The 13,290-nt window shown below is 55.9% G+C and overlaps 1 protein-coding gene across 1 annotated transcript in view; it reads left to right on the top strand.

Moving 5' to 3' along the window:
* ZNF609 (zinc finger protein 609) overlaps positions 1–13,290 on the top strand; it is a 33,209-nt gene that overhangs the window by 14,548 nt on the left and 5,371 nt on the right. The window contains exons 2-3 of the mRNA XM_054077657.1: positions 7,057–7,282; positions 13,133–13,220. Of these exons, the coding sequence (XP_053933632.1) occupies positions 7,057–7,282; positions 13,133–13,220 (314 nt within the window). The remainder of the gene's footprint in view (positions 1–7,056; positions 7,283–13,132; positions 13,221–13,290) is intronic.

The following is a 13,290-nucleotide window of genomic DNA, read 5'->3' as shown; positions in this document are numbered from 1 at the left end:
GCACGGAGCACTTTGTTCCTTTCCTTCGATCATCCCTGAACCTGGAGCACAGCTTACTTGGTGTTGTGAAGCCACCACCACCAGGTTTGCTGACAAGCCGGAGGAGGGCCTGGGGTCCAGCCGAGGGCTTTGCTCCATGCTCGATGGGTTTCAAGGCATCTCTGGCTGCCTTATCTGTTGTTGGGAGCAAGGGGATGCTTCCCTGATCTTGGCACAGCCTTGTCCATGAGCTGCAAGCCCGCTGGCTGAACTGCAGCAGGAATCACATAGTGGGGGCATGGCTAGGCCTGGAGCTCTGAGAGTGCTGCCAGTCCCCAACACTCATTAAACAGAGCAAAAAATTGCTGTTGCGCTTTATTCCGGCAGCAGGAGCAGAGGTGAGGGGAGCTGCCAGCCTGCCTCAAGCAGGCAGCAGCAGTGGGCTGGGCTGCTGGGTATGATGAAAAGGAAGGGAGAGGTGAGAAAGCTGCAGACCCTGTAAACAGTCCTGATGGATGCTCTCTTCTTTCCTTTCTGGACCAGCTTTTCAAGCTGAGAATCAGACCAACAGCTCCTGCTTGATCTCCCCTTCCTTGGAGGCTTTGGCTCCAGCTCTTGGTACCGCTGCATTCAGGCTCTTCCCTATGGATCTCCTCCTTGTGGCTAATGATGCAGCAACGCTGGCCATGGATCCTGGTGCGTGGTTCACTGCTCTTTGGCAGTGATGCTTCTCTGACACCACAGCACCTCTGCTTTCCAGGCTGTGCCTGGGGAGTTGCGATCTTGGGGATCAAAGCATGGAGGTTATAGAGGGTGACATCCCCAGGGATGAGCTCCACTCTCCTGCTCACTGTGGGCAGGGGATGACGATTCCATTTCCAGTCCCTGATAGCCCTTGGCAGTGGTGCCAGCCTGACCGTGTATTTTGGGATGGTTTGTGCCTCGCGGGAAGCGTGCAAGATTGTTTATTACATGTGGAAGGGTTGGACACTTATGGGGCTAAGAGGAAAAGGACTTTGGGGGCTGAAGCACAAAGAAAGCCTTGTTAGTGATCCAGGTACAGCTCAGGAGATGCTCCGGGAGTGGGATGCAGTGGGTGAGGCGACCGCAGCTGTGTACAGTGCCCCTCTCCTTAGGGAAGGAGGAAATCGTTTTCCCTTGCTCGCTGCATCCCTTTCTCTCTCTCCGCACCCTGTTCCTCCTCCTCTTCCCTTCCATTAATTGCTCAGCAGTTGCTGATGCAACTGAAACAAGATGTGTCTGCAGCCCCTGTGCTCTCCTCCTCTGGGATCTCCTTTTGCCTGCAAGGAGCTGGGAGCTGCGGCCTCGGGAAGGCAGCTTGGGTCCCTGCGTTGGTTGTTTATGCCTGCAGCTTTGGGCCATAGCCGTGTGGTCCCAGTGAGGGGACATGTGGCTGCACCAGGCCAGGGATGTCTCTCCTGGCCTGAGGAAGTGGCTGTCTGACTCGCCACTCCTGAGGACGCGAACAGGCTGGATCAGGGACTGCCCGGCTCCTCGCAGCGAGTGTCCAATGCTCAGCATGTCTTGTGCTGTGCTGGGAAGCAGGGCTTGGTGTGCGAGCGCGGTGCTGGATGTGCCACTTTGATGGGCATAGCCTCCCAGGCCGAGGAAGGGGAGCAGGAGGCAAGGAGCCGTCCCTGTTGGTTCCTCTGGGTGATCCCCACGCTCTGGAGTGTTCTCCTGCTCTCCAGCCATGGTGCGCGTGCTCACACTTGTGAAATGCTGGAGCTGAATGCTGAGCTGGGCCTGGCCCCCAGGAGGACTTATGGCACCGGTTGTCCAGGCTGTATCCCGACTGGAAAGCACGTGGCATTGGATGGGCCGAGGCAGGGCTCTTGAAGGGGCTGGGCTTTGGTAGGAGGGTGGAACGCAGCAGCTTGTGGCTGGTGAAACCGTTCTCAAGTTGGCACAAACAGAAGCTCCTCTCTGTCTTGTTTTTACAGCTCTGGAGCGCTTTCCACAGCCTTTGGTTGAGGTTGGGCTAGATTTGCTGAGAGGGCTTTTCCAACCACAGTGATTCCATGATTCTATGATTCTGTGTGTTCCTCGGCCCTAGAGCTTTTGTATGGTGGGTTGATCCAGGATGAATCTGTGGCCTGGTGCTCAGGATCCTGGCTGGGATCTGGAGCATGAGGCAGATCCTGTAGGTCTCTGCCCACCGGAGCTGGCAGGGTTAAAACAACCTGCCCTGAAGCTGCTGCTGTTCCCTGTGGATCTGGGCTTCAGGGTTGTCTCTGGCTTGGCTGTTGTAACCTCCATATCCTTTGGCCGGGTTTTATGTAGCCAGTGGTTATCAGTGGGCTTTTAACGGTGGTAGAGCTGCATCACAAGTGGTTTGTGAAAGCCCTCCTGGATTTATCCGCTCCTCCCAGGAGACTGATGTACCGAGGCACTCCAGGAACCTTTTATGTTGCCTTTGCCTGCTCTAATGCGCTGGTCAAATCGCGTTGGTGTTGACAGTGGCTGTGTGAGTGCTACAAGAGTTTGGATGTGAATTTCACATGGTCCAAAGAAGCAAATGTGTCATGTAATCATGGCTTTGGTCCTCTTGCTTCTGGTCTTCCTATGTGAACCTCTTTTAGTGGGAACAAGCCAGAAAGTGAATGTGAGGGGAGTTGCTTAAGAGGAATGGCTGCTGGAGGATCCTGCTGTGGGTGGGCATCATGAGCGGAGGTGTTTCAGATGCTTGAAGAACTGTCTTCTGCAAGAAGGTTGGGTGCAGGGCTCGGACCTTGCTGGAAAGCCAGTTCCTGGGGAGAGATGATGGCCTCTAGCCCTGAAAGCAAAGAGAAGATCACATGCACGTCCCTGAAGGGGAGCACTGGGAAGCTGGGCTGCACTGGTGGTTGAAAAGGTCCCCAGGAAAGGGGCCTTTCCCTTGGGCAGAGTTGCCTGACTATCTTGTTGGGCTGGGAAAAGGAAATAACTATAAGCAGGACTATGCCCCATGGTTGTTCTTCCACTCAGCTTCCTGGCTTGAAGGACACTTGGCTGGCGTTGGCGGTGCTAGGTTGCTGGAGGCAAGGCAGCGGAGTAAGAAGCCAATAACCCATCAGCAATGCTGGCCGTGTTCACAGGAAGATGGGCTCTGGTTGGGAGCACTTACCAGGGGACCTGGCCCAGGTTACCCAGAAGAGTTGTGGCTGCCCTACCCTGATCCATTGGCAGGTGTCCCTGCCCATGCCACGGGGCGTGGAACTAGGTGGGCTTTGAGGTCCCTTCCAACCCAAACCATTCCATGATTCTGTTCTGTGATCTGTGTTCTGTCTCAGTGTTTTCAACCATTGACCTGGACACATCTCCAGTGCTTTCCCACAGGGGATCTTCTGGTGATGCCCACCAAAGATGCTACCTGGTTACATCTCTTCTAGGAGCTGGAAGCTCATGTGCCCCGGTCCTGCTATGAAAAAGCAGACTGTTATAGTTGCAGTGACTGAGCGGGACAAGAGTGACAGCATCACAGTTCCCAGCTCTGGGCTAAGCTATGCAACAGCATGGGAAGCATGGGCTGCAGCCTCTAGTGATGCTCCACGATGGAGCAGGTTTGGTCCATGTTTTGTCTTCTGGCAGGTGAAAGGGATGCTGCTCTGTGGGTGCCCTGCAGCTTGTGGTTGTTTGCACCCACTCTGCCCTTGTTGATGGACTGCAAGTATCTCTGCTAGTTTTTCTTCTGTGGGTTTTGATGTCCTTGGTGGCTTTTCTTGCTCAAAAAAGCACTTTTCTGCCTGGTTGATGTTGATTATTGAGAGCAAACCAAAACACTCATAAGTGCGAGTAGGCTGGGTTGGCGTCAAAAGCAGTGTGGTGGTTTGGGGTTTGTTGTGCCCTCTTCTCTTCCTTCTGTTAGCTTATTGCTGCTTGATGTCCCCTTAGTGGTGGCTGATGCTAACAAAGCCGTGCTGGCACAGCTCTAAGATGGCAGGAGCTGCTTTGTGTGCTTCTCCCTTCATGTGGATCCCCATCCCACCTTCCAGTGCAGGCTGTGATGGGGGGTGGGTTTTCGCGACCCACCCGACGCCCGTTGCCCAAGACCAGCACTGCGCAGTGCCATCGGCAGCGCCCTGGAATTTGCTTTTTCCCCACCGAATGGAACTTGTGCTGCCACCACCAGGGCTTGGCTCCGTTCCACCTCTGTTCTCGGTGGCTGAGGAAGCACGTTCCTCATGATGGGAAAGCCACCACCAGGAACACAAAGGGTGATCGGGAGGGGAGGCAGTAGGCGAGTGAGGACGGCCAGTGCCGGCACGGGGAAGCTCCCCCCCATCTAATGTCGAAGCTCGCTGCAGCAGCCGTGGTTACGCTCACTGGTGTTTAAACTTGGAGCCTCCTGACAAGGAACAAGAAAAAGGGTATTTGGGGCCCAGAAGCATCAATTACTTTGCTCAGGGGCTGGTGTGTGTCAGTGTTGGAGTCCAGAGCATGTAGGGCTTGCTTTGAGAAGCTGGAGGCAATCTCTGGCTCCATCGTCGCTCACGGGAGAGAATGTGGAAGGAGCTGCTGGAGGGGCTTAGCGCTGCTCTGCAGCCCCAATGCTGGTGTCTCCTCTGGCCCGGTGGAGGGAGCTGGATGCCTGCTAACAGTGAGAGCGGCTGGCAGAGCCACCCTGTGGTACCCGGGGCCATCCCGACATCCCCAGCCGTCCCACAGGCAAATCGGGATCCTCGGGGAAGCAGGAGGCTGCACAGCTGTGGCACCAGGAGATCAGGCACATGTCGGGGGGAACAGAGTACAGGGACTGACCCATTGCACTCTCTCCAGCTGGCCTTTCCACTGCGTCCCAGCAGAGCGGCTCTGCTTCTGCCCTCACCCTCGGAGAAGCCACTTGAGCTCATTTTACTGCAAAGCTTTGGGCGAGGGACCAGAAAGGTGAAACATGAAATCCCACCTGGACGCCATGCGTGTCAGAGTGCTCAGCCAGCTGCTCGTTATGCACCACAAATGTGACTGGGCAATAATTAGCAGAGCTGGAGCTGTAATTAAACGCTCCTGCGCTGCACTGGGGGTGCTGTCGCAGAGTGGAAGGAGGCTGAGCAGTTCCAAATCCCACAGAGCTGATGCTCTTGGACAGTGGAGCGAGCGCTCTCTGTCACTGCCCCGGCCTTTCCTCTCCTGGCTGTGCCTGGCTCCTCTTGGCCAGTTTCATCACATGGGACTTGCATTTGCTTTGCCAGACATGGCCTGCATGAGGGTTTTGCTTCCTTGAGCCCCTTTGAAGAAACCTTTTGCTGCTTTGGAGCATTCTCCTGCACCTGCTGGGATGCGCAGGATAGAGCTACTGGGGTTTAGGGTGATTTGCCTCCTCTCCAGCAGGCGCATGGGGTATTTTGTGCCAAACTCGTTCTCTGGGGCAGCGTCAGAGGTGGATGAGGATGGAGAGCTTGGGATGGGCTCCCAGAGGAACTATGCTGCCAGCAGAGGACCTTGTGTTCCCAGTTGCCTCCAGGTCATGTTCAGCACTCAGTGAAGGGGATGCAGCCAGAGAGAGGATGCAGGAGGGCGAAGAGAGGGGTGTGGGCAGTAGGGGCTTTGTGTTCTTGCCCTGGCAGAGCCAGAAGATCTCTGAAGTCGCGTTGGTGTCCCCTGCCCGCAGCTGTCCCCGTAGGAGCAAGCAGACACCACTGGGTGATTGGAATCTCCTCCTCTCCACTCTCCTGCTGAGATCTGCGTCTCGCAGCATCTCCGCTTGCCGGGGTGTCTGTGTCACTGAGGGTGTGGAAAGGCTCTGTGGGGTCACGGGCAGGTGAGGAGACAGAATGCTCCAGCTGCCACTCAGTGCGGCAGGTAGGGTGTGCCAGCTGCTGCTGGAGTTGTTTGTCTCACCTGAAGGATGGAGGGGCGGGAGCAGGAGAGGGAGTGGGAGGTGCTGGTTTGGAGTGGGAGTCTGAGTGTTTGGGGTCTGTCAGCAGTGCTGGTCAAGGAGAGCCAGCAGCAAGGTAGGGAGTGGCCTTGGTCTGGTGTCCGTGTCCACTCCTGGTGGCCGGCAAGCTTGGCCTCTCTGACATTATAATGGTCTGTCCTTGGCAAAGGCTTGGGAGGACGTCTCGGTGTGGTGCTTGGTGCTCCAGAGGGATCTTCTGCTGCTTGAAACAGAAACCCAGGTCAGCTTTCACTGATGGTTTGAGTTCTCTTGTCTGCTTCCTTTCTGAGGTTGCTCAGGATTTTACCTAGACCATAAACTGTAAAGAGAGGAGAGCAGCTGGCCCCAAAATGCTGTGAGTCCTTGTGAGCCGAGGCGAGGGGACAGCTGACAACAGCTGGCTTGGCTGGTGAGCCCTGAAGGACCGGAAGGTCTCCACCCCATCCTTCCCTTGACCAGCAAAGAAATCAGCCTGTCAGCCACTTTCCTCCTAACGCTGCTGTGATCTGCTTGCACGGCAGAGTGGCCAAGGACCTTGGCTCCTTAGCACAGGGTGACTTGGCGGCAGTTTCACTTAGCGTGTTGGCTTGTTGGCTTTCCAAGCTGGGCTTTGGCTGTGAGATGCGGTTTCTGTGTGTGAGGAGAGTGCGGTGGCTGGCACGGTCAGCTTGGATGTTGGCCAGATCAGGCTCTGAAGCAGATACTTGCTCAGAGAAGAGGGATGTGATCTGAAAGCCCATGTCCTCAGGTGGCTACAGGGTGGATTTGGGAGGAGGAAGATATTGGTTTTCATGCGTGCTGGAGGGAGACCGCTACTTGTTGGTCCTGTCCTGCCAGTTGAGCAGAAGCCTGTAAATCTTTTTCTCCTAATGAGGTCCAAAGTCATTGACTGTGTTAAAATCCGAGGGGTAGCCAAAAGGCTTCTGCACCTGGACAGAGCCTTTGGGGAAGGAGCTTAGTGCTCACTCTTCCAAGCAGGAGAGCAGATACATCCTGTGGGTATGGACATGCCAGGGTGCGAGAGAGCCTTGAGATCCTTGTCTTCCAATGGGGTATAGGGCCTGAGCTGCCCGCTGGCACAGGTGGTGAGAAGGTGGCAGCCCTGGGCTTCTGGTTCTCCAGGAATGCTGGTGCCTGTTGTTACTTGCTCTCCTTCCTGTGTTTCCGATGGTGACCGGCATTTTCCTCCTTCCCCACAGATGGAGTCTCCGGTCTCTACGCCTGCGGTGTTGCCCTTGCACCTTCTCGTCCCAGTCGTGAACAACGACATCTCGTCGCCTTGTGAGCAGATCATGGTGCGCACCCGTTCGGTGGGTGTCAACACCTGTGACGTTGCCCTGGCCACTGAGCCCGAGTGCCTGGGGCCCTGCGAGCCTGGGACCAGCGTGAACCTGGAGGGTATCGTCTGGCAGGAGACAGAGGACGGTAAGTGGCACCAGAGAGCTTTTCGCTCTTCTGCAATGTCATTTTGGGGTTATGGCAATCCCTTCCTTCCTGTGCCCCTGCTGTGTTGCTTATTGGCACATCCTAGGCTTTCCCTACGCAATAGAACCATGGAATCATTGAGGTTGGAAAAATCGTCTCAGCTCATCCAGTCCAACCACCAGCCCAGCCCCCCCTGTGCTGATTTAACGCTGTCCCCAGGTGTCACGGCCACACGCTTTGTGAACCCTTCCAGGAAGGAGACTGACTGGGTGGTCAGGACACAGAGGAGCCTTTCACCTCTCCAGCAAAGGGAGGAATGGGCCAAAATTTGTATCCTTGTGCCCAGCAGTAGGTGAAAATCCCAGCTGCCGTTTCTTCACCTTCCTGCAAGAGCCAACTTGCTCTGGAAGTGTCAGAGGAGCGGCCGTGCCAGCCTGCCCGAGAACACGGTGGAGCTGACTTCCTTTCTGCTTGGCAACCCATGGCGCTGTCACAAAACCACTCCAGCCCTGGGAGGCAGCAGAAATCTCCTGCTGGATTAAAAAACCCCAGCGGAGCTTTCAAAATCACCTCGGCAGGAGATCAGGCACTTGGCGCTCTTGCCAAGCCAATCCAATCTTTGTTTCTGTTGGCGCTCCTCTTGGGTTGCTTTCCTAGGTCCTTTGATGAGTTTTTGCTGCTGGGGCTCTGCCAAGGAGCACAGGGATGAATGGGTGGCTCAGTGAACCACGATGAGCGCTGGAACCTGGCCTTCCTTCCAGTCTGCCTTGGATGGTGGATATTTCTGCTCTGGGAGGTGCGGGGTGAGCTCCTCATGTTTGCGTCTGGCATCGGCTGGGGTCTGGAAGCAGAAATGGAGCTCAGAGTCTCAAAGGTGAAAAGGAGCAGCAGTGGTGGAGGCCAGCTGGTGATTCATCTCGGCCAGGTACCCCAGAGCTCCTCTTGGATGTCTGTTCCTGCTCTTCCATAGCCATTGTGTGCGGAGAAGGATGCTCTTGTCCTTTATCTGCTGGCTGCTCTTCACTGCAACTGCGTTATCTCTGATGGAAGCTGAACTGAAACCTAAGTTCCCAGGAGCAGCTCCTGTCTTGCCCTGTGCTTTGGGAAGACAAGGATGGGCCCAGTTTACCTTTCATCTCTCCCTGCTGGGAAACTGGTTTGGAAACAGTGGTTGATGCAGGAGTGAGTGCTGTGGTAGGAGACAGTGAGCACTGAATTTTTTCCCGTTGGGAAAAGCATCATGACCTAAGCTACTTGGGAAGAGAGGAACTCATGGACCATGCTGGAGGAGTGCTGGCTTGAGATGGGGACCTCCACACTCCTCTGCTCTCTCTGCTTCACTGTCCATTCCATAGGGAAGAATTTGTCTGGATTGAGGCAGCTGAGAACTCTAAGGGCATTTTTCCTGCTGCTCCAAGGCAAAGACACCACATGTTGTGAAATCAGGCCCAAGGATCCTCTTCTTTGAGCTGTGCTTCCTGGTGGGGACAAGGACCTGCAAAGCAAGGGTGTTGGGGAGCCCTGCTCTGTGCACCCTGGGGCTGGGGAATCTTCTGGAGGTGCATCCACCAAGAGGAAGCCTGGGGAAGGGCTTCCGCTGAGCGCCCAGCATGCTTTTACTGCTGGAGACCCTCATGGGCAACAGCAGAGCCTGTGAGAGCTAGGACCTTGTAGGGGCTTTTTTTTAGTGGAAATCAGAAGAGGCTCCTGGCAGGCAGAGAAGCGCAAGGGACTGTGCGACGAGGGACAAAGGGAGCATCCCTGTGCACAAAAACCTCCTCCCCAAATCCTGACTGAGAGGCAGTAATGTGGGAGCATTGTCTGGTTCTTCTCCCTCTTCTCCTGCTCCTCATCCCACTATGGAGCTCTGCGGCTGTCTGCCTGTCTGTGCACTACCCATAACTCCCGCAGCCCCCATTTCAGAGTGTACCCCGCCGGCACCCTGTGCTTTCCCCGCAGCTGGGCTATTTTTAGTCTGCAGGAACGCAATGAACTTGCTCAGAGATCCTTCGCTGCCGGCTGCTGCTTGGTTGCCACCTTCAGGAGCAATGACTTTTGCAGCCAGCACTGCAGAAGACAAATCACACTGTTGACTTTGGGCGCTGCTGGTCAGCTGTGCGTGTTGGCGTAGCGTCATTTCTCAGGGTGAAACTGTCCCTGTTTCCTGCCTGGCATCTCTCCTGCCTTCCCATTGTTAATGGAGGAGTCAAAGGTGGTGCTGGAGGACATGCTAGGTGTGGTGTGGGTGCCCAAAGGTGGAGCTTGTGAAATGCACAGGGATGCAGCGGACGTCTCTTGCCACTTGAAGGATTTGGAGCAGAAAGCTGCTCCACAAGCACATCTGCAAATCCAAGTGAGGTGCATTTGGCATGAATGAGCACGCCTGTGTGGCTGGAGACCATTGGAACAGTGAGAATCCTGATGTGGCAGCACCAAGAAAATGGCAGCAAACTACATCTGCATCTTTTCCTGTGCTTGCTGTTGGGGCAGCAGCAGCAGGTCACCCATGGCCAAGTTCTGTGTGCTCCGGGGGTTTGGATTGTGCTCCTGCCAACATCTCCATGCTCTGCAGATGCCAGCGTGGACACATCCTCACTTGGAGAAGGGTAGAGACACAGTGGACTGGGAGAGGATGGGGAAGGCTTAGATGGAGGGTGAGGGCCAAGGCTGGAAGGCTTTGTCTTGTCCGTGAGGAAGCCTGATCCCAGATCTGATGGCTTTGTGTGCTGAACGTGCTGCCTCGCCGTTACCCACAGGCTCCCACTGCTGCTCTGGGGATATGGCAGGTGTGCCAGGACCGCACTGCTTATGGGTGGGCCGTGGGCTCCAGAGGGGCTGCACCATCCCCTCCATGCACACTCTGCTTTGCCGCGGGGTGTGCTCAGACCCAGAGCAGGAGGGAGGTTTCAAGGCTGAGGCAGCAAGGAGTGGGTATATGGATTTCTCCTTGGCTTTAATGGCTTTTCCCAAAACAATGAGCAGTTGTAAATGCCCTTCAGGGTTGCAGAGCCAACGTGCAGGCTCAGCATGCTGCTCTGCAGCCAGAAGCTGTGACAGCACGGCTGTGAATGCTGTCACTCTCAGATCAGCAACCTAGAGTTTGGGGCTGCAGCCTTGCACCCTTCTCCCGTTTCACTGATGACTGGGGAGGCTGTGACCCCCCCAAATCCATGTAGAGAAGCAGAGGTTTGTTGTGTGCCATCCCCAGTGCTCCCCTGTCACCACTGCTCTGTGTCCAGTATCTGCTGGCTTGGCAGCGCAGGGAGCTGCAGGAGCACTAATGCACAGCTTCTCGTGCTCAAAGTATCTGCCAGCTCCGCGCAGAGGCCATTTGGTCATTCGGGGCACAGTGTGCTGCTGCAGACAGGAGTCTGGCTGGCATCCAGCTCCCTGAGGCATGGCTGGGGCAGCCCCGGGTGACACCATCTGGGGCTCCAGCTTCAGCTGCCAGGCACCAGATTACAGGGCTTGTTTACATGGAGGCTCTGGAGCTGTGAGCTGCTCTGCCAGGCATCCTTGGGAGCAAAGTAGGCTTTATTTCCTCTGCCTAGCTTCTCTGGGAGCATGAGGATGGAGGCCTGGGCACAGGTCCGTGGCCCCAGGAGAGGGGTGTGAGCGCTCGGTGACTGGGATGCTGAGCAGCTTGCACCAGGTTTGGGTGCTGTCTGTTCCTTAAGAGCATCCAAGGTGTCACCTTCCCATGAAACCAGGAGGTATCAGAGTGGGATTCTTCTCCACAAGAGCATCTGCAGCCTTGGGGCCGCGAGGGCGTTGCCCTGGTGGGAGAGCAAAAAAAGCTGCTTAGGATCCAACCTGGGGTTTAAATTGTCCTGGGTTCTTGCGGGAGGATTAGGAGGGGGTTTGGCACGATTGGTTGCAGTGGGTTCAGTATAGGCTGGTGCATTTCCGAGGGCTGGTGCTCCAAAGGGATGGCCGGGTGCTGGCATGCTTCACCTCTCAGCTTCCATTGCTCTCCTTGCATTGCATCAGCACGGGAAGAAACCTGCCAGCACGTCCTTTCTAGTATTGGAACAACAGCCCCAGGGTGCTCGGGAGAATCTGGTGGCTCCTCATGGAGTTAACTTCCAGCGGCCCATGTGTTCTTCTCTGGATTTGGAGAGGGATTGAGCTGTCGAAGAGAGGGCAGAGGGAGTGGCTCCTGTGTGCCCCGTGGCCAGGAGGGGTGGACTGGTTTCTGGTCTGGGGTCTGGTTTGGGGCTGCTGGTCCCTCAGTGGCTGCTTGGTCCTCCTGCAGCCCCTGGGAGCATCCTGTCACAGCTCTGTGGAGGTGTCCTGGGTTGGGGTGCAGGGTGCTGCCAGCAGCTTCCCTGGAGTTTTCAGAAAAGGTGCACTGTCCTGCCCAAAAAAAGCTGCTTTAGGAGGAACAGAGGTGGAAGACTCCGCTTGCCCTCCTTGGGATGCCTGGGATCAGGATCCCCCTCCTCCCAATCATTCTCTCCCAGCAGCTGGCTTTGCTCCTTGTTCCTACTCTAAAGTGACATCTCCAGTGTCACATCCTGGCCATGTCTGTGTTAGGGCACGTGCCCAGCACCTTCCTTTGAGAGCAGGATCTGGCCTCTCCTGCTCACCAGGATGAGCTGGTTGCAGGTCTTTTCTGTGTGTCTGCACCGTGTCTTCCCACCAGAGCACCCAGTATTTTCCAGGAGGAAAAGGAAAAGGGAAGACCTGCATTTCAGTTCTCTTCCTGAAGGAGACTCCTGTGCTGGACATGGTCTTTTTATGTTATCGCTCCTTGAAGCCTGCAATTTGCATGGCACAGCAGGGATATGGGCTGAGATTTATAAAGGTGCTTCAGGCACAGCTGCTCTGTGCTCCCATGGCTCCATCCCTCTCCTGGGGCTGCATGACTGGGTATCTTGCCGCACTCGTAAGCTCTTGCAAACGATTTTCCTATTTCCTGGGTTTTACCTGGCTCCAAGCAACAGATTCTGCTCCCAATCACTTCAGCAGCAATCGTAGCGGTCCGTGACAGGGAGGAAATACTCATAAAGTTGAACGATACTTCCAAAGACCCCTGACCCTGAAGAAGAGATGCCAAGGGTCAGCATCCTTGGTACAGGCAGGAGCCAGGCTGCTTCTCCTCCAGAGCTGGCATGGAAAAGCTGAGACTAGTAGGTTTTCTGAATGCCTGCTGCCTTTGCTCTGTGCTGGGAGGGGACACGGCCCTGTGCCCGGTTCTTCAGGCAGAGACCCTGGTGCCGAGGGTACAGAAGCGAAGCAGAGAGGGGCACAGGGGTGCTCCCCAGGGCTGGGTTCTCCTGCAGGAGGTACTGTCTGGTGCCGGGATGCTGGGCTCCGTTTGCCATCTAGTGGCAATAACAGCCTTCTCCAGGGGGCTGAGAGGCTCGGGAACATACACAGGGGCCATCACTCCACACTAGGGTCCACGTCTGTGCTGGGGGGGATCTGTGTATTCCCCAGGGGTTTCATGACCCTCACTCCCTGGGATCACCTTCTCTACCCCACCCAATCCGCATGGAGCCAATGTGGATCTTCAGGTCCTCCCCAGACCTTGCAGCCCACTGAGGGTCACCAAGTTTAACATCTCCATGAGAAGAGTCAAGAGTGCGGAGTAGGTGAAGGAGGAGAGGTTGGGTGGACGCTGGCTGGAGTCATGCTGACAGGGGATTAGCCAGGGGTCTTCAGCTCCCATCTTGGTGCTTATCCAGCCCAGAGTCTGGGGTCTTGCCTCTCCTAAGACCCTTTGTCCAGCTTCCTCTGGCCCTAGAGCTGAGCTGTTTCCCGAGGGGTGGATCCTGCTTTACTCCGGTGCCCAGGGAAGGGTGGGATCACACCTGGCTCCTCTGACCCTCTCCCCTCACCTTGCAGGTATGCTGGTGGTCAATGTCACCTGGAGGAACAAGACCTACGTGGGGACGCTACTGGACTGCACGCAGCACGACTGGGCACCTCCCCGGTAAGTGGGCAGTGGGTCTGGCCATGCAGTCCCATCCCCTTTGCCAGAGTGCAGTGCACAGACACAGCCC

Source organism: Cuculus canorus, chromosome 12, assembly GCF_017976375.1.
Source record: "Cuculus canorus isolate bCucCan1 chromosome 12, bCucCan1.pri, whole genome shotgun sequence".
In the NCBI taxonomy this organism is placed as follows: Eukaryota; Metazoa; Chordata; class Aves; order Cuculiformes; family Cuculidae; genus Cuculus; species Cuculus canorus.
This window is presented reverse-complemented; position numbering and strand designations above follow the sequence as displayed.